At 50.7% G+C, this 24215-nt stretch overlaps 9 protein-coding genes across 9 annotated transcripts; 6 read left to right on the forward strand and 3 right to left on the reverse strand.

The window, feature by feature from the left end:
- Nucleotides 1-1334: 1334 nt before the first annotated feature.
- Nucleotides 1335-3014, forward strand: BP01DRAFT_417287 (uncharacterized protein; the record flags this gene model as incomplete). The annotated part of the gene is made up of 8 exons (XM_025579248.1): nucleotides 1335-1533; nucleotides 1600-1639; nucleotides 1684-1870; nucleotides 1914-1932; nucleotides 1972-2036; nucleotides 2068-2286; nucleotides 2352-2537; nucleotides 2823-3014. The coding sequence occupies 8 exons, from the start codon at nucleotides 1335-1337 to the stop codon at nucleotides 3012-3014; spliced, it is 1107 nt and encodes a 368-aa protein (XP_025429562.1).
- Nucleotides 3015-3395: 381 nt separating this feature from the next.
- Nucleotides 3396-4196, forward strand: BP01DRAFT_300780 (peptidyl-tRNA hydrolase domain protein; the record flags this gene model as incomplete). Its single annotated transcript, XM_025572007.1, has 3 exons — nucleotides 3396-3718; nucleotides 3776-4036; nucleotides 4109-4196. 3 exons carry the CDS (start codon nucleotides 3396-3398, stop codon nucleotides 4194-4196), a joined length of 672 nt encoding a protein of 223 aa, XP_025429563.1.
- Nucleotides 3980-5619, reverse strand: BP01DRAFT_323303 (snoRNA-binding rRNA-processing protein UTP6). Its single transcript, XM_025572786.1, has 2 exons — nucleotides 5470-5619; nucleotides 3980-5393 (listed from the first exon to the last, which is right to left on the reverse strand). The coding sequence occupies exons 1-2, from the start codon at nucleotides 5557-5559 to the stop codon at nucleotides 4302-4304; spliced, it is 1182 nt and encodes a 393-aa protein (XP_025429564.1). The 5' UTR covers nucleotides 5560-5619; the 3' UTR covers nucleotides 3980-4301.
- A 165-nt stretch (nucleotides 5620-5784) lies between these two features.
- Nucleotides 5785-9479, forward strand: BP01DRAFT_358561 (putative integral plasma membrane protein). Its single transcript, XM_025575467.1, has 8 exons — nucleotides 5785-6015; nucleotides 6079-6625; nucleotides 6679-6805; nucleotides 6931-6969; nucleotides 7028-7112; nucleotides 7168-7213; nucleotides 7268-9075; nucleotides 9135-9479. Exons 1-8 carry the CDS (start codon nucleotides 5977-5979, stop codon nucleotides 9291-9293), a joined length of 2850 nt encoding a protein of 949 aa, XP_025429565.1. The 5' UTR covers nucleotides 5785-5976; the 3' UTR covers nucleotides 9294-9479.
- A 422-nt stretch (nucleotides 9480-9901) lies between these two features.
- BP01DRAFT_101530 (uncharacterized protein) lies at nucleotides 9902-10814 on the forward strand. Its single transcript, XM_025570243.1, has 2 exons — nucleotides 9902-10685; nucleotides 10754-10814. The coding sequence occupies exon 1, from the start codon at nucleotides 10037-10039 to the stop codon at nucleotides 10472-10474; it is 438 nt and encodes a 145-aa protein (XP_025429566.1). The 5' UTR covers nucleotides 9902-10036; the 3' UTR covers nucleotides 10475-10685; nucleotides 10754-10814.
- A 268-nt stretch (nucleotides 10815-11082) lies between these two features.
- BP01DRAFT_393416 (uncharacterized protein) lies at nucleotides 11083-11888 on the forward strand (the record flags this gene model as incomplete). The annotated part of the gene is made up of 2 exons (XM_025578236.1): nucleotides 11083-11156; nucleotides 11227-11888. A coding segment is annotated over exon 2 (654 nt), but the record flags the coding sequence as incomplete, so codon positions are not given.
- Nucleotides 11889-13853: 1965 nt separating this feature from the next.
- On the reverse strand, nucleotides 13854-16060 carry BP01DRAFT_424862 (uncharacterized protein; the record flags this gene model as incomplete). The annotated part of the gene is made up of 4 exons (XM_025579722.1): nucleotides 15599-16060; nucleotides 14888-15526; nucleotides 14494-14808; nucleotides 13854-14383 (listed from the first exon to the last, which is right to left on the reverse strand). Exons 1-4 carry the CDS (start codon nucleotides 15858-15860, stop codon nucleotides 13854-13856), a joined length of 1746 nt encoding a protein of 581 aa, XP_025429568.1. The 5' UTR covers nucleotides 15861-16060.
- A 604-nt stretch (nucleotides 16061-16664) lies between these two features.
- Nucleotides 16665-17618, reverse strand: BP01DRAFT_344729 (alpha/beta hydrolase; the record flags this gene model as incomplete). The annotated part of the gene is made up of 2 exons (XM_025573571.1): nucleotides 16665-17086; nucleotides 17160-17618. 2 exons carry the CDS (start codon nucleotides 17616-17618, stop codon nucleotides 16748-16750), a joined length of 798 nt encoding a protein of 265 aa, XP_025429569.1. The 3' UTR covers nucleotides 16665-16747.
- Nucleotides 17619-20323: 2705 nt separating this feature from the next.
- Nucleotides 20324-23855, forward strand: BP01DRAFT_323313 (cleavage polyadenylation factor subunit CFT2). Its single transcript, XM_025572788.1, has 3 exons — nucleotides 20324-20344; nucleotides 20399-20677; nucleotides 20761-23855. The coding sequence occupies exons 2-3, from the start codon at nucleotides 20529-20531 to the stop codon at nucleotides 23696-23698; spliced, it is 3087 nt and encodes a 1028-aa protein (XP_025429570.1). The 5' UTR covers nucleotides 20324-20344; nucleotides 20399-20528; the 3' UTR covers nucleotides 23699-23855.
- Nucleotides 23856-24215: the final 360 nt, after the last annotated feature.

Raw genomic sequence — 24215 nt, forward strand, 5'->3', positions numbered from 1 at the left:
CTATCGTCATTTATAATTAGCCGCAATCAAAGTGCTTCACAATACTAGCGAAAATAATAAGTGATGAAAGGATCTGACAAACCCAGTCAAGTTTGATCTCAAGGAAGACAATACTGCTGGTAGCCATCTCAGTGTGCCGTTATTTACGCTCACCTACTCATTTATCGCAGAAGCAAGAGTGCAGGCGGAATGAGTATCTAGTTTCCATAGCTGAAAAGAAAGAATAGCCATTAGAGATCATTCTCCAGGCAATCAGCCTAAGTCCTAGCTAGCTTCTCACATGCCCAGACGCCAGCAAAGTCATTCAATAAGACTCAAGCTTTAGGTCAACATCCTATTCAGGATGTGTCTGCTATTTCAATCAGCTTCTCTCGAAGGAATAACACCAGTAGCTGATACTATTTGACTAAAGAAGAGCACAATAATGACCAATTTATCCAATTCATAACATACGCCCCAGCTGTTCTATTTGTTATCTATACAATTGAAAATAACTTGTGAGTACCGACAGGCTTGAAGGTCACGTTCCAAAATAGCCTATACCTCATACTTAACTCCTGTCTTCTGGTTTCAATTTGCGACAAAAACATGCAGGAAGGACTCTGATGATCAAACCATCTCAGCCTTGGCAGCTCTGAATAGCAAGGCAGTCTGTGATATTTGACTGACATAATAGTGTGCTGTGGTTCAAGCAACCAGCTATGCTTTGAAAATGACACTTGGCGAATTATAAGTTCACGAGGTGGGTTTCCCTAACTCAAACTTGTCTGAGCAATAGGCTGTGCATTTTGCATTGTTTCCCAATTATTTGGAGCTGATACTGTTTCAAATCATTCTGGCAGATTTCTGAAAATATATATGTATCGGAGATTAATTATATCACTATTTCAATAAATATATTTCAAATTAATAAGTAATATCAGATTCTACATATTTTTGTATATTACAAGATATGCCAAATTTATACTCGTGCCTTGAGAATATAGTCTTGACACAGGACAGTGATGATATCCCACAATCATGGACTCAACTAGAGAAACGTAGAGAAATATTCATCTTTCGCGCATTCGAGTAAGGATATTGTAGAGGAGAGATTGGTTCTTGCGAAGTGGCTGCTATATCCTTCGGTAGGTGTGGCCTGAAGCGATCGATTTAGACGGCCAGAAGACAAAAAAGTGTTGATGGTGATCCCTTGTCATTCAGCAACATCTCATGGAGAAACGACGACTATAGACCATTCTTCAAGAGAAGACCCATTATCCTATACATCGCGATGCCCGTCCAATCAAAATACAGTCTCCAGCTTTCCATGTACAGGATGAAGCAAGCGTGGCATGGCTGACCCTCGCCTCCCCTCAGAACCACGCGTCTTCCCTGCTTCAGGGTGGGATAAAGTCAACCCTTCCCTACCTGTTGAAAAGGAGACGATTCTGACCTACAGACCAGAAGAGTTCTACCCGGTCTGCATCGGTGAGGTATTCAACGACCGATATCAAGTAGTCGGCAAGTTGGGATATGGATCTAGCGGCGACTGTGTGGTTATGCCTTGACTTCTTGTAGGGGTTATTGACCCCCAATTCGCGTACTCAATCTACCAAGCCAGGGACCACCGTTACATAGCTTTAAAGATTTACGCAGTGTCAACAAGAGCGACCCGAGAGATCAAATCTACAATCATTTAAGAATCATCCACTCCGATTACGCGGGTCAGTCGTGTTTGCGACCTCTGATAGAGATCTTTCAGGCCCGGAGCCAGACACAGAGCGTGCTCATACTTGTCTGGTGGATGTCATCTCTTGGTTCCAGCCTCGACCAGCTCATTCGGCTGCTGTCAGATAGGGTCAAGAGTAGCGCCATGGTGAGGACCACCGTCCGGGAATATTCTTGCTGCTCTAGATTTCCTCCATACGGAGGCACAGATCGTACATACCGGTTGGTACCAGTTCTTGAACAAAGTCCTCACTGCGTTAGGAATAACTGAGTGTTCAAATGTCCAACCGCACAATATCCTCCTCGGCATCAAGGACAACTCAATCGTATCCGGCTCTGAGAACGGAGAATTCGAAGCGCCTGTACCACGGAAGACCCAGTTGTACTGATCGTACCATTGAAATGTCACGGCCGCTCCTTCTCCTCTATGAATCACCCGCTCTCTGTGATGTAGGCGAGGCTCGACTCGGCACCGACCAGCAAAACGGCGACATAATGCCAGATATATATTGGGTACTTGAGGTCATCTTAGACATGAGCTGGAACTACAAAGTTGACATCTGGAATGTTGAGATGGTTATAAGACAGCCCGTGTAAGTGTATTGGCACTTTGACCTACCGAGAGGCTGATATTGGTGGAGATTTGGGATCGGTTCGAGCATCAACGCATTTTTAGAGCCCGCGATTCCGAAGGTAACCTGAACGATGCATGTCATCTTGCCGAGACGCAAGCAGTCTTAGGAGGTGCCCCTCCTGAATTTCTCGCTCGAAGCGAACGGAATCTCCATTTTTGGGATGAAATTGGCCTGTCGAGCCCTTTTACCTACGTATAAGCCTTGAAGCGTGGATTTGATTTGGCACTGACAGTCTTTGGATTCCCAGTTCAGGGAATGAGTGGGAGTGCGAGTCAGAAAGTGAGCGCAGAAGCGTAAACAGAGGCAGAGGCGAAGGCAGGACAAGAATTGGCTGGACGGTGTATGAGACAATAATCGCCCGTGACAGGCCAGCCCTACGATGCATACCTTACCTACTCCGTATAACTTGCTCATCTCTACTCCGCAGTTCAACTTGCTAAGCTCAATGCGCGCAGCTAATGTGCCTGACTATCACAGATTCGGACCCCCAGCCCAGGTCATGTAGAGCCAGATCGAGCTGAGACATCAGAATTCATTCCCAAGCTTTCTGATCGGATCCGCCAGATTGTCTGGACTGCAATAGAGGGAAGATCAAAAATGCCTCTGCGATGCCGAGCACAGACGTGGCTAATCGATCCTCAGCTACTAGAAAGATGGATCGCTGGCTAATCAACGCCGTAGTGATTGCCAAAGCGGGTTGTGCTTACGGCCCGCTGCGGCCGAAGAAGCTTTGATAGATTTGTGTGGTCTTCCTGATATATGGTCTGATAGTGGGGACGTGGAATGCACAGTATCTTGCTCAACTAGTTACAGATGGTGATCTCACATTTCCTTGCCCCCCGCTATAAGGGCACGAAAAGCGGTGAATAAACAAGTGGCAGAATTTCGGCCCATGCGGAGTCCGCACCCATAGAACTAGTGATCATCCTTGATTCGATGTGCCCCCCTCTCTCTTCATTTAATTACATGCATATACACCAAACCCCAATGAATCGGTCTTGTCTCGACATGCGATATAGCGAATAACCTACTTAAATGGTCAATTCGGTCATGGCTACCACGTTCATCCATAATTCTTCCCGTAGTCTCCTCGGTCAGGTCCCTCCTCTTCGCCAACGTTCGCTCCTCCTATCCCAAATTTCGAGCCCCACCATCGCAAGAAGACTCTTTTCTTCCAGAAAGCATGCCGCAGCCAGAGATGATGACCACAATTCGGAGGAGGAGTTGACTGCTGCGCGTCAATGGCTGGCTGGCTTCGGCTCCAACACAATCCCGCGGGACATCTGCGAGATCTCATTCAGTCGTTCGGGCGGTCCGGGCGGTCAAAACGTGAACAAGTCTGTTCCCACCCACCAGCCAATCCAGGCATACAAGTGGAAGGACTGAAGTATTGTCGGGCTGACGCATTTTACCTTGATGGATTTGAACAGGGTCAATTCGAAAGCCACACTCAAGGTGCCTCTGGATTCCTTACTCCCGCTGGTGCCCCGGATCTTGCATTCCCCGCTGCAAGCTACCCACTACATCGCACCAAGGACCCGCAGTCTGGTCATTCAGTCAGAAGAGTCTCGCAAACGGAATGAGAACGTGGAGTCGTGTTATGATAAGCTCAACCAGCTCATCAAACGGACAGCAGTGGATGCTATCCCTGGAGAAACATCGCAAGAACAAAAGGACCGAGTCCAAAAATTGTATGCATGCCGGAGAGATGCTTGGTCATTTATGAAACAATGTGCGACTCGCAGCTAACAGACGCTATACAGGCAAAAGGCGGCGAACGAGGCTCGTATCAAATCAAAGAAATTTCTCAGCAGCAAAAAGAGTAGCAGACGAGGCAGTAACGACGACTAGAATGATGCTAACTTTTCCATTACCCCTCCTTCTGCCTGCTAACGCAGCCTGCAGATGATCACTCCGTTAACGCCAGCAACTCACTTCTATCACAACGTATAAAACCTAAAGTTCCTCAACGACTCGCTCCGCATTGTGAATGGTGGCAAGCAGAGCCTTTTGCAATGAAGGATCCAGGCCTTCGGTCTTCGCGAGTGGTTGCAACCAACTAATGACCTCCTTGGCGACGGAGGGACTGTTGCGGTAAGCCGTGAGACGACCAAAGGATGTTCCGAAAGCACGTGGGAACTCGGGTGAAGTGACGTGGACTCCTGCTGTAGGGAGCTTGATATAACATATGAGCGTATGGGGACTGTCGGGCTTCGCTTTCTGCAGAGAATCGACCACATGTTCCAGAATCTTGCGCAGGCACGGCAGGTCTTCGAACTCAGCTGCCATATCATAGAACTCATGGCCGAATCTGTCATCATTGCTGAAATTCTTCATGGCTGTTTCGAAAATGGCAAGTGGGATTGCGCCGCTCAGGGCAGGTGTCGAATTAAGGGTTTCCAGCGCTGCTTCATCCACGTCATTCTCATTCTCGGCGCTGGGATTGATGTCCTCTCCGGTGATTGTTGGCAGCCTGATCATATCTCCATCCATATCGTCTAGAGGTTCTTCCTTGGAGGCCTTGATAGGCTTGTCAAGCCCCAGAATCCGCTGTCGAGCAACGAGCTTGGCGATGTAGATCATCTCCAGCTTCGCATAAGTAAGCCATAACTTCTTTGAGCTCTTGCAAAATCTCAGTCCGCGCTGCATGTAGCTTCGAGACTGTGTCATATCAGCGTGCTCTTCCACTTGGTACTGTGCGGCATATATCCACAGATCAACGTTGGTGGGGTGTAGTCGCAAGGCATCCGTGAGAATATTCGAGAGCTTCTTGTAGGCCTTCTGCTTTCTGGTATATTCGATGTATTGGATCCACAAGCCGAGATCACCGTGAAATTTGCGTGTCGCACGATCCAGGATGAAGAAAATCCTCCGCTGTCCGGTGTGGCCTGCCATCTTGATACCCAAGCGCTTCACCCTCTTCCGTCGCAAGCTATCCAAGTTCATTTCATATTGCGCATATCGTACAAAGTCGGAGGGCAGGGCACCGCGAGCATTGAGTTTATGCTCGAAATCAGATCTCTTCTTCACAATCGCCGAGATTTCTTCCTAAATTTCGAATGGCGGGTTGCATAAGTTTTGCGGTCGCGACTCAGATTACCGAGGGGCGGTTTGGGATAGGTACCTTGGAAAAGATCTTTTTTTGCTCATATTCTTTAAGCTCCGGCACTGACTTCTCCAGGTAAAAGCGCGCTTTGTCAGTAGCGTTCGACATGGTTGTGATGGGCTAGAACGTTTCAGAGCGTTCAAAAGCAGTTCGCAAAACTGTCAGAATAACATGGGCAAAAAAAAAAGTGGTCGGCATCCCGCACGAGATCTCCGACTGTCTGTTGCAGTGGTTGTCCCTGGCCGCCTGCCTATTCCGGCACTAGTGAGATTGGCGCGCCCGCGTGTTGCCGAGCCTCATCCCATCCCCATCCATCGATTCAGTCCATCTTACCTCAGGGGGGTTCCTGTTCGACTTACTTGTTTTCTTTCCCCCGACCGACTTTGACTTTCTCTTTTCCTTTCTTCTTTTTCTTCATACAACATTTCATGCCGCTCGTTACATTAAATTCATTAGACATTCTTCTAATCCTGCTTCAATTGCGTTATTGACCGGAGCCCGAGTCCGGTATTCTCTTGCCTTACCATGGCACCCAGATACAAAGATGGGGATGCCGTCGTGGCGGTTAGTGTCCTCTCCAGTTCAAAGATTGTCGCCCTTTAATCTCTAATGGAAAATTTGACATAGATCAACGGAAAGTGGATTTCATGGACTCACACTGCCGTCGCCTACACGGCGTTTCTCAGTGCTCTAGTGGTGGGGATGTCCTTGCATTTCCACAAGATCGTCCAGAACGAACACTATGGCTATCCCGATGAATGGTTTCCTTCCGTCTCAGCGACTATCGGCGACCGATATCCTGAACGGTCTTTCTTTCAAGTATTCATTGCTATAACCTCCGGGCCTCGGTTCGCGCTTGTCTTCCTGTGGTACCTCCTCACGGCTCGCCCGAACTCCGCTCTTCCCAAACTGGTTGCTGGTGTCGGATTGTTTCGGACGTTCACATGTGGAGGGTGGACATACGTTACCTCAACCGATGATCACGATTGGCACGATATTTTCATGATCTCGTACTTGGTAGCAACTCTGCCCTGGACCCTCGGCTGTCTTGCGCTGAGCCCGAACAACCGCCGGGCTGTCAAGTATCGGAAGATCTTCGCCGGCTTGTTCTTTGGTACCCTGGTGCCATTGATCTACTACTTCATTCAGCACAAAGTGCACAAGGTTCCCGGAGGTAAGTCTCCTGTCGACTCGGAATTTACCCGGCTTATGTCTAACTTCGCCAAGCTTATACGAAATACGCCTTTTTCGAGTGGTCGCTCATTCTGTTCGACGTGGGATTTGACGCGATTACCGCGCTTGACTTTGAAGCGTTCGAGATTGTTGTCCGGGATGTCAAGGGGGTCAGCAGAGGGTATGTACAGTGGCTTCCAAAATGAATCACGAGGAACATGGAGAGAGAAATGTACAGTTGCCAAAAAGAAGTCGGTTGTGGTGCACTTGGAAGACGGGATCTAAGCTTTTTGGAAAACCATCTAGGCAGTTGAAGACCACTGCGGACTCGGTCCTGGAAAAAGAGTGTGTATAGTCTGTTCTTCAACAATTTCACAGACCATTGCAATTGACTCGTAGTTAGGAAGGGCAAGCCGGTCGGCAACACCTTTGGCGAGGGATTCTTCTGGACTGAGGTCATCGATGCGGCTGCAGAAGTCTACAACGGGGTAAAGATCTCTTGCTGTTGACTTCCGTTCGGAGACCGTTACTGACAAAATGTAGTTCATCTTCTGGACCCTTTGCACTGCTCTTCCTGTTCTCGTCTGGTGTAAGTGACAGGTCTCGAAGCCCCTCTGAACTGTGCATAGCTGATTGCGGGTAGACTTCCCTCTCTGGCACATGGGCATCTCGGGATATGAGGCTGCCATCGTCTCGTATTTGTCCCCCATTCTTCTCGCGATCCCGGCTCTGAAATCTGCGGTGGTTAAGAACCCTCGCCTGTTCCATCTTCTTTCTTTATCCGGACTGCTCGCGTACAAGATTCAGGATCCTGCCAACAGGCTCTTTTTGACCTCTTTCAGCGTCATTTGCAGCTGTATGACATGGGCGGCCACTCTCTACGCTGAGCGTGGAAATAATGCCAGGCTAGAGTCGCGGATCTTTGCGTGGGGTACCGGTCTGATCATGTCAAGCGTTGCCAAATTCGCCTGCACTACGAACAATCCGGTCTGGCCCATCATGCATGCCGAGAATGGCGGATGGAACAAGATTGGGCTTCTGCTCGCCATCTTGGCTGTTTTGCGATCTTATAGAAGACCTGCGACTAGTGGAGGTGATTACCTGCCCTCGAGCGGCAAGAAAGGTTCCTGGTTTCCGGCTGGCTTGGGAATTGGAGCATTAGTCTTCGCGATGCATTACCTGCTTTCTGACTCCAGTACCATGATTGCCTGGGTCTGGGAGGGGTTTCCTGTGAGGGGCCCTATTGCGGCTCCTCACGGTGCCCTCACCATTTTCGCTATGGGCGCCGGCCTTGTCTATGGTCTTTTCTATCCTGCCGGGGCTGGGAGTTGGACGGCATATGGGCTCGGTTCTCTCGGAGCTGCCTTCCTCACCTGCTACAGCCACTGGACTGGGTTCTATGGAGCTCTTGTTCTTGCTTTTTATCTGCTCGCAGTGGCCCCGATTCTCATCTCTTCCGCTGTTCGGCACTCACCGGCGGCCACTTTTGGTCTCGGCTTCTTTGTTTATATGATTCTTGTGTTGTTCCATGTCTGGGTCGTTGCCTACGCCTTCGTCCCTGGTGGCTACCTGGTGAGAGAACACACTGACTGGATCATGATCACCACGATGTTGTGCATTGGTGCTGGTGTCTTTTCTGCTGCAGTCTCAAGCTCGCATAACTCACGGAGCAAGATCGTCAGCCCCAACGGCAAGAGACAGCGCTCCTACTTCATATATGTCCTTGCGGCACTCCAGCTTCTGTCCATCTCAATTGCATACCTTCGATTCCCCACAAATGACTACACTCCCTATCACAAAGAAGACAAGGTTGCCACTCTTGGCATCTGGACAGTTCACTTCGGCTTGGACAATGACATGTGGGCATCTGAGAGACGCATGCGTGATGTGATACAGGAACTGGAACTTGACGTGATCGGCCTGCTCGAATCCGACAATCAACGTATTATCATGGGTAACCGTGATATTACGCAATTCCTGGCAGATGACCTTGGCATGTACGCCGATTTTGGACCTGGTCCCAACAAACACACGTGGGGATCTGCTCTGCTGTCCAAGTTCCCGATTGTCAACTCTACACACCATCTTCTCCCCTCCCCTGTTGGTGAACTTGCTCCTGCCATTCACGCCACGCTCGATATGTATGGGGAATTGGTCGACGTCGTTGTGTTCCACTCAGGCCAGGAAGAAGATCCTGAAGATCGTCGCCTCCAGTCTGAATATTTGTCTAACCTGATGGGCTCATCTGATCGCCCTATGGTTTTGTTAAGTTATCTGGTTACCAAGCCGCTTGAAGGCAACTACAACACCTATGTGAGCGAGACCAGTGGCATGAAGGATATTGATCCGACCGACTGGGACAGATGGTGCGAGTACATCCTCTACAAGAAACTGAAGAGAACAGGCTATGCCCGTATCAGTCGGGACTCGATCACCGACACAGAGATTCAGGTAAGCTCTGTTCATCAACAATTGTAACTTGATTCAATCTAACATATATCTTGTGACAGGTCGGCAAGTTTGTGATCGGGGAGCCGGAGCCTGAGAATGAGCTGCGTATTCCCGAAGAGATGGTCCCCAAGGGCCGCCAATTCCCAGACCTGTTCCGTGGGCAAGGTGTGCGTGGCCACCGGTACCACGTGTTTGATGAACCCAGATACTGGCAATAATGTGTCTGCATTGAAGCCAGGCATTGGTGCGACAGGAGCTGCAGATCATGCTCTATTGCTCCTGAGTATATTTCCATAGGACAAGCATACCGGCAGGGTCTCGCGAATAGCCGTTGCCGGTTGCTATGATTATGTATCGCGAACTGAATTGCAAATAATGTACTTTACCCTTCACAATATTTTTGCGAGTCTATCGTGTTGAATTGATTTGCGCTTCCAGGACGTAAGATAGGCTGGATCTCCCGTACAGACCAAATGAGGCCGAGGAGAAAGCTGAGAGCAGATCTTCCGTGCAGGTGACCCGTTCAGCTATTTATATTCGCCTTTGCTCATTTAAATGTAACGTAGTAGTTACTAATGGGCTCATGATTGAACCCGACTCCATCCAAACACCGAAGCCGCCACCCCCAGCTCCCCAGGTGAGGAATGTGAGAAAACATGTTCGCCAGGACTGGGGTGACATAATGCAATAATCAATCAAGATGATAGCCTCCTACTAGTGGGAAAGGAGCATCACCACCCGGTGTCACTTTGGGCTTCTTCAACTTTCTCCGAACAACTCCAAGATCCTTCTCTTTTCCTCAATCACACGTTTTCTGAGAAATCTTCAAGAAAAGAGATTAGGATCCCCACAGTTCACTAGCAAGCAAGCTAGCAAGCAAGCAAGCTAGCAAGCAAGCAAGCTAGCAAGCAAGCAAGCAAGCAAGCTAGCAAGCAAGCAAACAAAGACATCAGGTCGACTTATGATGAACCTACATTCCAAACGCCCCAGAATCAACGGCGCACCGGGACAGCTGTGCAATTATCCAATGGTGCAATGGGGAATCCTCCGAAGAATGCACTTCGCACATCTCTTGTTGATCTTTCCTGCGGCTTGCGACTTGATCTGTTCTTTCAACCTCGCGATCGAACAGATGAGGATAAATGATGAGAACTCGATTAGGCCTCATTACGCTCAAGAATACCACTCGCGTTCGATAACTCTTCCAAGGCAAGAATTCCAGAAAACCCAAGGACCAGCAAATTTGAGCTTTAAAAGAGCGACCGCCATCAGGGCCATCGCCAGGAAAAGAAGAAGTGTGATACGAGAAGATCAAGGAAAGATTCCTTTGACGTTATCAACCGTTTATTCCATCGCGTGTTTCCCCCGCCCCCTCGACATTGAAGGTCATCATCGGTAGTCCTGTGAATCTACCCCCCGCACCTAGCTTCGGCTCGAGAAGAAAGGTTACGCGTGTTAGGCTCTGGGACTTGTTTTGCTTTTTTCTTGCTGGTGCCGTCATCAAGGGACTGGGTATGCATTGGGCTCTGACCAAAGCTTTGCGGCTACCTGTATTGTGTCTTCACACACGGGCTGCACACACCGACAACTGACATGGGAGAAGGATCAGCGTGAGTACATGATGCTCTCTGAAGCTGCCTTAGTCTCAATGAACATCAGTTCGACTAACATCGCAAAGCAGAGCAAGCTAGCTTGTTGTGTTCTCGTACGAAATCAGCATTGCTCCATTTGCACCACTGAGGTACTATCCACGAAGTCAACAAAGAAATCGGAGTCGCGTTGTTTACGCCCTACTGGCTTCGATCCTTGGATGAACTAACGAATAGAAATTGAAAGGGTTCTGAAGACGTTCTTTGTTTCATCCAACCACCCCCTGCTGCTGAGGGGCTTTCGCGCGCAGGCGAAAGGAGCTCACCCAACTCATACATAAGGTATTTTGCCCACTATGGATAATAAGGCACTTTGACCTGCCTAGGTTCTTTTCCGGCCATACTGACTGAACCTTGCAGTTATCGAACCGCCAGCATTGTCCATCAGTGATTATCTGCTCTCTCTGTAATTGCCTAAAGAGGCTGATCTTGGTAAGTATAAGGCCGATTATCCGTGCTGGGCCCATCTGCGCTTGTTCAATGCAGTGCTGAACAGGAACAGTGTCACAATGGCGGAAAAGCCACCAGAACAGCCAAGCAAATTGACTTCCCCTTCAGCTCCGAGTTGGAGGTATGATGCAAAAAATGGGAAACCTATGGATGAAGAGGCCTCGGAACTGCCGGGCCTGAACTACAGAATCCGTTTCGGCAGACGAAACAGCCCGCCGCGTTGGTTAATAGTGCCAGCACCGTCAATGGAATTTCACGAGGAGGCGATTTCCCCTGACGAAAAAGGTCTCGAGGAGAGACGTGTTGATTCGATGATGCCCGTCTCCAGTGGCGCAGAAGTCCTTTGTTGGAGTTTCGATCCTCCTCCGCATGAGCAAGATAACCAAGCTTTGTACAGGTATGCCTATGACGCGCTCCGTGAGGCATTAGGCAATCCCAGATTCAGGGAAGAAGCCAGAGATTATATCCGGCAGCGATTCCCAAATCCTGTTGTGGAAGAAAAAGAGGATCCTCTTCCACGACTTCCAATGCCTCCCAATCCTCGACCGCCTTTGAAGAGACAGGAAGCCATTCCGGAGACTGGCAGTCCGCAATATAATTGGTACAATCGCCCCATGCTGATTTCAAAGCCGGGATCGGCCGCATCAGCGCGCAATTATCTCCCCGGCGAAACGCCTCCTTCAGCGCCGGAGGACGCAGTGACCTCCTCCATAAGTGAGTATAAGTGGCTTTGGTTTGTGATCATCATCTTGCTTCTGGCGATGTTTCTTTGTCTGTTTCTGTATGCATTCAAGATCCTGCGATAAGAAGCACGTGTAATTGAGGATACTCTCAGCTGGATCACTGGCAAACCGTTTCCCCTGTGTCCCAATTTGGATACAGGGATGGATAAAAACACTATTTTCAGTTTGTTCTGTGGTCTTTTTGTCGATTACTTTCAATTTCTTGCTTCTTGAATCATTTTGCTTTTCATTGCCCGCGTTAGAATCGAAAGAGCCTACTCACATTCCTCACGAGACACCCCTTGCATCCTTGCATTCCTGCTTCCCTTATCCACTCTAGTGTAACTATACTCCGCGAGACGCTAACCCCTCTGCCATCACATTTAGATCGAGGAAGGAGGGCCGAATACATTGTTCACCGAGCGAACTCATCGAAGCAAGTTCACGCGGAACTGGTGCAGCAGTCACAACCACGTAAGACCAACATCCAAGCTCTTCACAGTGCTCACACGTGATTTTTCGCAATCTTAACTGACTGACCCAATATGGGACAATTTCTGTCATTCAGTTACAGCTAGGACTGCAGTGTCCGTATCAGAAGAAATCGTCAGACGGGAACCACTGGAAGCCCCGGCAAGACAGATTGCGTCGGCGAATCTAGTAAGACAGCCTGCTGCGCCGCCAAACCCAATAAGACAAACAACGCCGAAAGACGCGGAAGCGACAGGGCCTGCTCCGGAACAGCCCAGTGACGATGACGAAGAGTACGAAGACAAGTATGGGACAGATATGGATGAAGAAGACCAGAGCAAGGAGAACGAATTTTCTTCTAGTCAAGCCGCGAATTCAAACCCTAGCCCGGAAGTCAAGGAAGAGATGAGTAGTCATACCCCGCAGCATCCCCCGGGATACGAGCCAGGCGAGGCAGAGCTGGAAGGGTTGCACCGGGGGCCGACTTCGCCCACCATGCCGCTCGAACCAGGCGAAGAAGGCGGAGCAGTAAGGGGAATCGGGCCATCCAGGGAAAAACCAAAAGAAGGTGAAGAACCAAGACCAACAGCACGCAAGTCAGCCCATTTTACCCTCCTGCCTCCGAGAAAGATACCCAGGGCGCCAGCCCAGTCAGGACCGCAGACTAGCTCCAAGTACAAGGATGAGGAACTCGAGCAGGCAATCAGTTATCTCGCGGAAAATGCTGAGAGATTTTTCCCTAACCGGATCCAGCGGCGGATGAGAATGTGGTCCGGTTGCGTGGTGGAGGATCGTTCCAAGATTGGGATTAATGGGCAGATCGATCAGTTGCCTCGGTTTCCTGGGAAACTCGTCGCGCCGGAGGCTGCAGCTGCGACGCAGAAGAAGAAGAAGCGTGGGAGGGCGCCGAAGGCCGCGAAGGCTGCTTCGACGGCTCCAGATGCGGCGGCCTCAGATCCGGCTCAAGATCCAGCTGAGGCTCCAGCTCCAGCTCCGAAGAAGGCGCGGAAGAGGAATAAGAAGGTTGACGATGAGGTCGATACAGTCAATTACGGAAGTTTTCCGAAGACAGCGAAGAAGCCAAGAAGGAGTAAGAGGATTAGTGCCAAGGATTGAAGAGGTTACTCTGTGGAAGTAGGTATTCATGCGAGTCAGTGACTGGCTGACTGGCTGATATGCTGAAGCTGGGAAGTCTTTAGTTCGAACAGATGGTCTGCTGTGAAAGGGTTGTGGATCGCTGGTTTGGTTTTTAGTTCTGGTTTTTCTCTTGGTTGAATGTGTAGTCATGTTTAGTCCCTGGTCTTCGTTATAAAATTTAAGTGGAACCTTACTTTTATGAGGTTGTATTATGTTATATGAGTTGAATGTCACTTGAGGGATCATTCTAAGTCTTCTCCCCGGAAAGAGAGAGCGAGAGCGGAGAATTCTATTCTACAGAGGCTGAACGCTTCTCTTACATCCAAGGCTGATAGTATACCAGCGAAAATCAGGTACTGAATTCGCAAGTCCAACACTCAGACACCACATCTCCATACTTCCGCAATAGAGCATCCAGTACCGGGCCCACCGCCTGCGATCCGCCAATCGTCACCTCCAACGACAAAAGCCCTTTGACTAGAACATCCACCCGTTTCTGCCAGACGTCGTCATCATCATTACCACCGCTACCAGCATTATGAGTTGCCCCTGATTCCACGCCAAGCCAAAGCTCGATACTCGTCTCAATCGCCAGACGAAGGGCTAGAACCACTAGTGACGGTGTGATGTGATAGGCGAGGAGGGGGAGGTCTGCGCTTAGTCCGTTCTGTAGGTTGAATGTGTCGTGCGTCGACGGTTGCGTGAGCGTGCGTTCGATTGTTTGAGCGATGGAGATGACGGCGGTTCTCTGGAGAGCTTGGAGCTGGGCTGCTGTGATGGTGTCGTGGGATGAGCGATTGTCGGGAGGGTGGAGTAGTAGAGGAGTTAGGGTTCGGGCGAGGATGAGGGTTCCGAGGTTCCAGAATGTGAGGACGGACACTGGTGGTGAAGGAAGAGGGGGACGGGTTAGTTGAGATGGTATGTAGATAGAGGGAAGGGTGCGATTAGTATGGGATTGGAGGTGGGATTCTTTGGTTCGAATGGCATACATGCGTAGATCTCGAACTCGGTGGAGAGATCGGCGTATTTTTCCATGGATTGCGACATGAAGGGGCGGAGGGTATTGTTGTATTCGTCTACCATGGTCATGGTCGTTGTGATGAAAGTTAGGGTTGGGAACGGGACCGAGTGGCTGTTATCGTGGATGGTGGATTGGACAAGATATTTGACCTTGGTGATCCTTTGCCAGATGAAGAAGGCTCTAGCTACGGCCATGCGATAGATACGGGGAATAGTGCCATCCAAGACCATGTGGTGTGTATCTTTAATCGGGAATGGTAATGATGGATTGATTTCAGGAGACACTGTACGTTTTTCTCTTAGCCGGATTGCTGAAGTGGAACCTAAGTGGAACCAAGACACGGAGTAAATGAAAGGACTGACCTGTAGTTGAGCTGGAAAGTTCAGGAAGCTTGCACCGGTGATCTGTAAAGAGAGCCGCTCCAATGTCGCGGATGTACCCTCCCCAGCGAAGGATGTCCAGACTGGAATGAAAAAGGGTTCCGTAAAGTGAGGTGGGTCCCAATTGACAGCAATACTTCCGTACAAGATCGTCTACGCGGGACAGCTTTTGCAAACCGATGTTCAGAAATTCATGCATACTGACAGTCGTCCCCCCTGACCCGCCATGTGCTTTGGACGGGATGACAATACCGTCGAAGAGAAGAATAGCACAGACCAACCGAAATGACAGGATCGACAGACTGCCTTGAATAAGTGTTCGTGCCTCCATCCAGGCGTGGTGGAATGTGTCAATGAGAGCATCACGGCCTGCGTCCTGTCCTGCCGATGATACTTCCGATGAGGGACGAGATGCGGGCAGCCATTGTAAGGAGAATGCTCGAAGCACTGCTTTGAGAGCCGTGTCTGCCTGTTTCCGAGCTGTGGTGCCGAGTCTGTTGCCGTAAAGATGACTGAAGTGATCCAGAAAACGAACAACACCCAGCATTGTCATCCTCGGAAATTGGGTCCCCGTAGTTGTGGCTGTTGCGGATTGGGTGAATTGATCCTCGTCGGCACCTTCTAGATTCTTATATGAGTCCTGGTATTCCTAAGATGGCTCTGGCCAACGTCGAGACTGAGGGCTCGGCTTACCAAGTCCTGTCTGCGAGGATCTACTTTCGAGGTAATAGCGATGACTCGAAGCAGAAAGATTGCACTCGTAGTCCACAAACCTTGACGCAGAGTCTCTTACAATGATGTTGTAGATTGAAGCAAGACACTGGTCAAGCACCGTTGCTTCCAGCTTCGAATTCAGAAGGTGTATCGGGCTATTCTTGGTCCTGCCCACGAATATTGGCTGTGGCTGGACCAAAATACCACGCTGCTCTACCCATGATGACCCTGAAGTTGTCATTGTAGAGTACCCATGCTGTGCTTCCGCTGCGCATATGGTATCCAGTAATGAGTTCGAGGAAGAGTCGTAGGCGTCTGCGCTGAGACTATGGGTCAGCTCACTGTCGAAATTCAGCCACGATGTGAAGTCATCATCGTAAGAGTCAACAATGATTCCAGAGTCATCTGCCGAGCCAATTGTAGGTGTATCAGCTACTGAATTAACTATTTGCGACTGGTTGAGGTGTAATAGCCCGACGCCAGTGCCTGTTGCATGTTTTTGAAGTTTCTTCGGCCGCGAAGAGATGGACTTTACAAAGTCAAAGGTGCAGTGGTGGCCTAATCGTTGACAATTAGTGCACAGAAGAGCAGATTTATTCTCAGTAGCAGACAGCAAGACGCACCGCCGCTTTGAGCGGCGACATGGGTCGCAGCTAGTGTTTTGGCGACGCCGGGTGGTGGAAGATGAGGGTTTCACCACCCGTGAGATTTGCGCCTGGGACATTTATTTGGCTTAATGAGATAAGGAAGAATCAGATGAGATATGATGCAGTGGTAATAAGTCCATAATAAAGATAGCATACACGAGCATCAGTGCTAAGTGAGTAATGCCCCATTCAGAGTTGTGCTGTAGTTGGATTGTAGATTGATGTAGATTGATATAGTAATAGTAGTAAAGGACAATTGCCCATTTGGGAGGAACCGGCGGCGATTTCACCACGCGCTGACTCATCGTCAAGTCTGCTGACTTTACTGCTTGTTGTCCAATAACAGATGTCCTTATGAACTAAGTTTCCTGCTTCTACTCAGTACTGCGCATCTGTATCTTATAGAGAGAGTTGGGTACATTCTTGAGACTAAGCAGCACGCATAATTTATCGCACAGGGCAAGGTCATTGCAGACACGTCTTAAACATCATCCTCTCCAGCAGCTCTGCGTACACAGTCCACGATGAATTGTGGGTTGCTCAAGAACGGGGAATGCCCTTCTTGACACCGTTCGACCTGCAGCAGTCCCTCGCTCTGGGCAATCATCCTCTCCTGCACAGATAGCGGCAGAGCCCGATCATTTTCGCAGACTATATACGTACTGGGAATCTCTCGATAAGCCGTGTAAGTTACTGGCACGGACAAGGGACCAACTGGATACGATCCTAGCAGGTCCAGCGCTTCCTCCACGTCAGCCGGGTCGCATCGACTGTAAAAGACCTCCCGGACCGCTTCCTTGTCCAGAATCATTGCTCCATCCTAACCCGGCAAGGTCAGCAGCCAGATCGGCCGGCCAATAGCAAAATACGCCGAAAGGGAACAAGAATTATACCTCCGTGAAACGCATGCCACCATGCTTTGCTAGATACTCTTGCCGCTGCCGCTCGAGTTCCTCCTCTTCCGGTGTCTGAGGTTTGATCTGTCCGACGTGGTTCTGGCCTTCGGGCAGTGCCATCGCCGCCATGTACATCAACCGGAGAACCCCAGACTTCAGGCCTTGGCTTGCGCGCGCGCTCTTGCCTAGGCCCTTGACCGCTTCTGACATGGGGACTCCGCCGAAGGAATGAGCCACGGTGGTCACGTCGCGTCCGGCGTCGAGATAGCTGAGGATGACCTTGCGGATGGCTTCTGCATCTTGGGTCCAGCTGCTGAGGGGCGGGCGGGAGTCCACGGAGGGCATTGTCACGCCTACTGCTTCATAATTGAACTTGGTCAGCCCTTCGACTAACCGGCGGTAGTGCTGTGGTCGATGCCAGGCACCCGGGACGATGACAATTGCTGGCCGGATCATTTTGCTGATGTTGGTTCAAGGGGTGTTGTGACGAAGAGGTATCTGGTTCTAGATATGTGAAGGGATAGGTTGATTCAGATCAGAGCCATAGAGGCCCAGATCGAGAGCTTATATACATACTGATGAAGGACTTGAGGTTAGGAATCCGCATTTTGTCGGAACCGCATGCTTATACTTCGTAGTGAAGGTGGTGGACACATCCCGTCATCGGCTCCGACCTGGTCCTACCGTTGTCGGATCCGCGCATAAAATCAAACGTCGGGTCCGCTCCAATGTGTCTTTCTTCCTCGCAAATCGATCGCTACTCAGCAGTCAGGCAGCCCACACTACATCGTAAGGCCTTTTCGGTTGAGGGTGATTTAGTTTTGAAAAGAAAAAATCACTGTTCGAGCCTTTCATATTGTAGTCGAAAACTTTCATCCGCAATCCCTCTGGCAGCCAGCGACGTTTACTGGTAGGAAAGCGCAAACTCTCTCATAATATGAAAGATGACACGACCTGATGAAGAGTTGTCTTGCTACTCAATACTCCGCAATGGGGCGGCTCCGGCGATAATTGATTCCCTCGTGCAAGGTCATACCTTCGTCGATAAAAGTTAAGTGAACCATTGGCGAAAGGATCCGAGTCGCCGACATAATCATCGTCACGATCACTAGTTATCGCCGTCAGTCATATACTCGTACTCTACATCGTATTCGCCCTGTTCCTCCTGACCGATATGTTCAAAGTGGAGTTTCACACCGGCTGCCTTACACGCGCTCCGAGATCGGCTCATTACCATAGGCGGTTCCCAAAAATCAGTCTCGCTGTACGCAACATTATCCTCCTTGATGATGATCTGCTTCAGGGTATGCCAGTTTAGTGACTAGATCTTCACTTCGGAAGTCCCAATACTGCTCCAGTACTATTGGAGGACCACCAACGATCTTGAGATATTCTAACGCTGGAGGAAGATGATATTGCAGAACATCGGATTCGTCGTCGTTTTCATGTTGACATTGCCAGCTGAAAAGCAAGTCGGCGGACATGACGACGATCGTAAGGCAAGGGGATGCGCTCATGGGAGGGCATGCGCAACGATGCTTAGGGACGCGGCCAATCCCTCGACGAATCAACAACACATCATCGGATGTGATATCTAATGCTTGTGAGTTCTTCTATGCCGCTTGATGCCGCGCCAAACTGCGTTACTGAATGTCCCAAAGGATATTTTTATGCCTGAAACCTCACGCACAGTCTGGTAAACGCCTCAGGTGATGAAGGGCTACAACAATGTTATCTGCTTTGGATTTCACTGCCCTTCCAACAACAATAGCCATGGTTGTGATGGGAGAGTCCCCTAAAGTCCCACCCAGCAACAGCGCCGCGCTTTCCTTGACGACACCATCGATCTTCAGGTCTCGGAGGCAGGGAAGGCGGATCACAGGACAAATATCCTCAATCAAGAAAAGTTCTGTACGCGGCTCGGCCTCCAAGGCGAGGCTCTGCAAGTGCTGGAACGCCTTGTATGCGCTATGGACCCGAGGGTCAACTGTACACCGCAGAAGTTAACGCAAGAACTGGTTGTGCGCCCACAGCGCCTCTCGACGCTCGGCAAACGTGTGAAAATAAGTGGCACCAATAGCTCAGAGTTGCCTGCTTCTATCATGCCGCGAATATGGGTATCGAAGAAGTCGAATCCGCAATCGGAGATCAGATTTTCGACAAATGTCCATAGAGCATTTCGGTCTGACTCGGGGGTTGGGGGGGTGGGGGAAGGGGGGTCATGGGCCACGAATGATACTTGACTTCAACATGCTGCACACAGTCTACCATGGGAAAAGAGTTGCTTGCAAGCGCGCGGAGGTACGATGACATGAAACGCACGGGGTTTTCGTCGGGGTGGTAGCACCAAAAAGCGTAGAGTGCAGCGATTCGCAGCCCCATACTAAGCACGACTGAACTCGACAGAGTGCACATAAGTTCCGCCATACCTGCCGCATGTCTGCATTATGAACCACTTCAGTTATAATCTGATCAAGCAGCTCATTAGGTGAAATGTGTGAACCACCTCAGGAAGCTGGCCTTGCAGGGCCAGCAATCGTTCTGTAGGCTAGCATGGAAGACAATATGGAAGCAGAGCAAGGTTTTAGATACACTCAAGTGCTGGCAACGAGTAGTAAGGCAGGAAGTCCAGCAGTAGGCTGACCAAAGAAAGATTCCGCTAATTATCATAACTTATCGCAGTCATTGAATTCAAAAAACACGCGGGGGTTTTCATGTGATAATGGATTTGGAGCCAATGATAACAATTGCGGACATCCTCTGTCTGAGTTCATAGTGAATTAGCAGGCAGTTGATCGCTGATGGTTTGAATGAATGTTCTGGTCTGGAACTCGATGTTATGGTTTGAAGATGTTGCACTAGAAAGATGATTGTAATAGAATTGCTTCTAGCATCCCTGTCACAAAGAATGGTACATCTGGGCTTGATAGTTCAACACAGTCATCTTAGTTGCACCCTCATCACGACAAAGTATGGTGTCTAAAAGTTACTACCCCGGGGTCGTGCAGTGCGGAAACAAATGAAGCAAAGCAGGTAAAGCAGGCAAACGACAAGAGGGACAAAGAAGCATAACTAAAGCGGAGTATGCAAACGGGACAAACAGCGATCCGCGATGGCTTCATCGGTCGGCACTCTCCAAAGCGACAACATTCGACTGGCACCACGTCTAAATCCTGCGCTAGGTGTGTTTGGTCCGGTTAAACCTCCTGAGTATGCCATTGACTCCTCATACATAGCTTATCTCGCTTCAGCCATCTCGTATCGATGACTTGATTGAAGCGTCAGCCGTCCTCGCGACAACACCATCTCACTCAATTCATACAGCCGAAGCTCTCCCCAGGCAGCGCGTGACGGGATCCGATCGAGATGTTCACTTTCACTCCTTTGCTTGGTGCGCAGTCATCCGCATCAAAGGCTTCACAGTCGATCTTGGAGCTCGAAGGAGGGATAAAGATCCTGGTGGATGTCGGCTGGGATGACACCTTTGATCCTCTTGACCTGCAGGAACTGGAAAAGTGAGCCAATCCTCCTCTATCAGGAACTCCGCGCGCTCTCATAACGTCGGCACTCTGGCTAACATACATTTCCAATAACAAAGACACGTTCCTACACTATCGTTGATCCTTTTGACCCACGCGACGCCCGCACACATCGGTGCCTTTGCCCACTGCTGCAAGACTTTTCCTTTGTTCACCCAAATTCCCGTATATGCAACAAGTCCTGTAATCGCTCTCGGTCGCACACTTTTGCAAGATCTATATGCGTCTTCGCCGCTAGCTGCAACCTTTCTACCAAAAGCTTCAATCTCGGAATCAGGGGCATCCACCTCCGCCGCCTCGGCCGCAGCATCCGTCGCACAAGGGGATGAAAGCCCCAAGCCTACACATGCAGGGCGCATCCTGCTTCAACCTCCTACCAATGAGGAGATCGCACGCTATTTCTCACTGATTCATCCCTTGAAGTACTCACAACCTCACCAACCGCTCTGTTCCCCTTTCTCCCCGCCCCTGGACGGCCTGACCTTGACTGCGTACAACGCTGGACACACGGTGGGTGGTACGATATGGCACATTCAACATGGGATGGAATCTATTGTCTACGCGGTCGACTGGAACCAGGCCCGCGAGAGCGTTGTGGCAGGAGCGGCGTGGTTCGGCGGTTCGGGCGCCAGCGGGACTGAGGTTATTGAGCAGCTGCGCAAGCCAACGGCGCTCGTTTGTAGTACCCGGGGAGGTGAGAAATTTGCTCTCCCTGGAGGAAGGAAGAAGCGCGATGATCTGCTGCTGGACATGATTCGCAGCGCTATCGCCAAGGGGGGCACTGTCTTGATCCCGACGGATACTAGTGCTCGTGTCCTTGAACTGGTCTATGCGCTCGAGCACGCCTGGCGCGACGCCGCGAGCACTGCTCAGGGCGACGATGTGCTGCGGACGGCGGGGTTGTACATGGCGGGCAGAAAAGCCAACACGACTATGCGACTTGCTAGAAGTATGCTAGAATGGATGGACGAGAATATTGTGCGCGAGTTTGAGGCTGCGGAAGGTGTTGATGCGACAACTGGCCAGACGCAGTCGAACAACGATGGGCCGCGGTCAGGTGGGCAAGGTAAGGCCGAAGGCAAAGGAGTCGGTCCGTTCACATTCAAGCACTTAAAGATTGTGGAAAAGCGCAAGCGACTGGAGAAGATCCTCAACGACGGCACACCCAAAGTCATTCTGGCCTCTGATGCATCGCTGGACTGGGGCTTCGCAAAGGAGACGCTCCGTCTGGTAGCGGAGGGCGCCAACAACCTGCTCCTTCTAACCGAGCCTTTACACAAGGAGAATGTCACTGGGGGCCATAAGGAAAGTCGTCATAGGAAAACTCTTGGCGGCATGATCTGGGAATGGTACGAAGAAAGGAAGGATGGGGTCGCTCTCGAGAAAGGCTCGGACGGCGAGATGTTGGAACAGGTGCACAGCGGTGGAAGGGAGCTCTCATGGTCCGAAGTGCGCCGTGCGCCTCTCGACTCTGGGGAGCAAATGCTTTATCAACAGTATCTCGCTACAAAGCGGCAGTTGCAGGACACCTCTCAAACAAGAGGACAAGAAAACCTTGACACCGCCGCGGACGCCCTTGACGACCGATCTAGTTCTACATCCGAAGATTCGGAGACTGAACAGCAAGGAAGAGTGCTGAACTTCTCTACTTCCTTGGCCCATGCCAACCGCAACAAGCTTGGTCTCAGCGACGAGGATCTCGGTGTCAACATTCTACTGCGGCGCAAGAACGTCTACGACTACGATGTCCGAGGCAAGAAGGGCCGCGAGCGAATGTTCCCTTACGTGGCTCCCCGGAAGCGGGGCGATGAGTACGGAGAGTTTATCAGACCCGAGGAGTATCTTCGCGCAGAGGAGCGTGAAGAGGCCGATATGCAGCAACGTCGGACTGACTCCCAAATGAAACTGGGACAAAAGCGAAGATGGGACGAAGGCGGACCCAACGGACGCCGGTTGTCCGGCAGTGGAGGCAAGCGCCATCACGGACAAGGTGGGGGTTCTAAGAAGGATCTCAGCACAGCCGATGAGTTGAGCGTGATGGAGGACGGCGAGGGCGCTGATGCTGGCTCGTCCGATGATGAGCAGGAAGGTCAGGCGTTCGAAGGCCCGGCCAAGGCAGTCTACGAGAAGGCGAGCCTGACCATCAACGCGCGCCTCGCTTTTGTGGACTTTACCGGTCTGCACGACAAGCGCAGCTTGGAAATGCTCATCCCACTTATTCAGCCCCGCAAGCTGATCCTGGTCGGAGGAATGAAGCAGGAGACGACGGCCCTGGCCGAAGAATGCCACAAGCTGCTTGCAGCTAAGGTGGGCGTGGACGTGCCCGCATCTGCAGATTCGGCAGTAATTTTCACACCAGTCAACGGAGAGACGGTCGATGCCAGCGTCGATACGAACGCATGGATGGTCAAGCTGAGCAACAACCTGGTCCGACGATTGAAGTGGCAGCATGTGCGCAGCCTCGGTGTGGTCACGTTGACGGGCCAGCTTCGGGGGCCTGAGTCTGTCTCTCAGACGACAGCAGAACAGGATCCGGAGGGCCCGCACAAGAAGCAAAAGGTGCTGCTGCCGGACGAGACGAACACAGCCACTGACTCTGAGGCCGAGTCGACGAACCCCCAGCCGCCACAGCCAGCACCGCCGCCGCCGCCGCCGCCGCCGACCCACAAATCCGATATTTACCCCTTGCTTGATGTCCTGCCGGCCAACATGGCGGCGGGAACGCGATCCATGACCCGGCCTCTCCACGTGGGCGACCTCCGTTTGGCGGACTTGCGCAAGCTCATGCAGGGAGCCGGTCACACGGCGGAGTTCAGGGGTGAGGGAACGCTGTTGATTGATGGGATGGTGGCCGTGCGCAAGTCGGCGACGGGCCGGATTGAGATCGAGGCATCGGCGCAGTCAGCAGCGATGGTGCCCGGGCGGAAAGGTGCAGGGAGTTTCCTGGCTGTGAAGCAGAAGATCTATGAAGGCTTGGCCGTGGTCTCGGGGAGTTGATTGACATCTGGTCGAGATGAGAATTGTACCATTTGAATGTGTATTTGGCGAGTGCGCAAGATCTAATTTCTGTCGGGCAAGTCCGAATCCCTTGCTGCATGCAAGTAGTGTAAGCATATGCACGGTCCAATTACTGAATCTATAAGATACTTCAATGAGACTTCCCAGGTGTACTCATGTACTCAATTCAACAATTGCACCACGAGGTACTTCCAAATGAGGTCTCAGCTGTTCTGAGACAGATGACTACGACCGCCTCTACTATCCATAACAATCCAGCCTAATAGCAAAGTGAACTGGAGACGATCTCCCTCCCTAAGACACGTCACATAGCACACAGCCCCCTTCTTCGGAGTAATTCACATGCATTATATGTAGCTTATGCAAGTCACTCACTGCGCCTACAGCGACATCCCCCGCCATCTAACAATAGCTCAATGCACAATTCACCGGTATACAGCACAGGACAAGTATAGACCACCCCCCCCCCCCCCGTCACCCCGGATGGCAACTTTCA

This window comes from Aspergillus saccharolyticus, assembly GCF_003184585.1.
Source record: "Aspergillus saccharolyticus JOP 1030-1 unplaced genomic scaffold BP01scaffold_26, whole genome shotgun sequence".
NCBI lineage: Eukaryota > Fungi > Ascomycota > Eurotiomycetes > Eurotiales > Aspergillaceae > Aspergillus > Aspergillus saccharolyticus.

What these genes read in the sequence shown, in the direction of transcription:
- BP01DRAFT_323303 (XM_025572786.1), bottom strand. Translation starts at nt 5,559, where the DNA reads ATGTCGAACGCTACTGACAAAGCGCGCTTTTACCTGGAGAAGTCAGTG. An exon ending in AAAAAAAGATCTTTTCCAAG is followed by an intron (nt 5,394 to 5,469) that starts GTACCTATCCCA and finishes TTCGAAATTTAG; the next exon opens with GAAGAAATCTCGGCGATTGT.
- BP01DRAFT_358561 (XM_025575467.1), top strand. Translation starts at nt 5,977, where the DNA reads ATGGCACCCAGATACAAAGATGGGGATGCCGTCGTGGCG. An exon ending in GTCAAGGGGGTCAGCAGAGG is followed by an intron (nt 6,806 to 6,930) that starts GTATGTACAGTG and finishes AAAACCATCTAG; the next exon opens with GCAGTTGAAGACCACTGCGG. An exon ending in TCACCGACACAGAGATTCAG is followed by an intron (nt 9,076 to 9,134) that starts GTAAGCTCTGTT and finishes ATCTTGTGACAG; the next exon opens with GTCGGCAAGTTTGTGATCGG.
- BP01DRAFT_101530 (XM_025570243.1), top strand. Translation starts at nt 10,037, where the DNA reads ATGATGAACCTACATTCCAAACGCCCCAGAATCAACGGCGCACCGGGA.
- BP01DRAFT_323313 (XM_025572788.1), top strand. Translation starts at nt 20,529, where the DNA reads ATGTTCACTTTCACTCCTTTGCTTGGTGCGCAGTCATCCGCATCAAAG. An exon ending in GACCTGCAGGAACTGGAAAA is followed by an intron (nt 20,678 to 20,760) that starts GTGAGCCAATCC and finishes CCAATAACAAAG; the next exon opens with ACACGTTCCTACACTATCGT.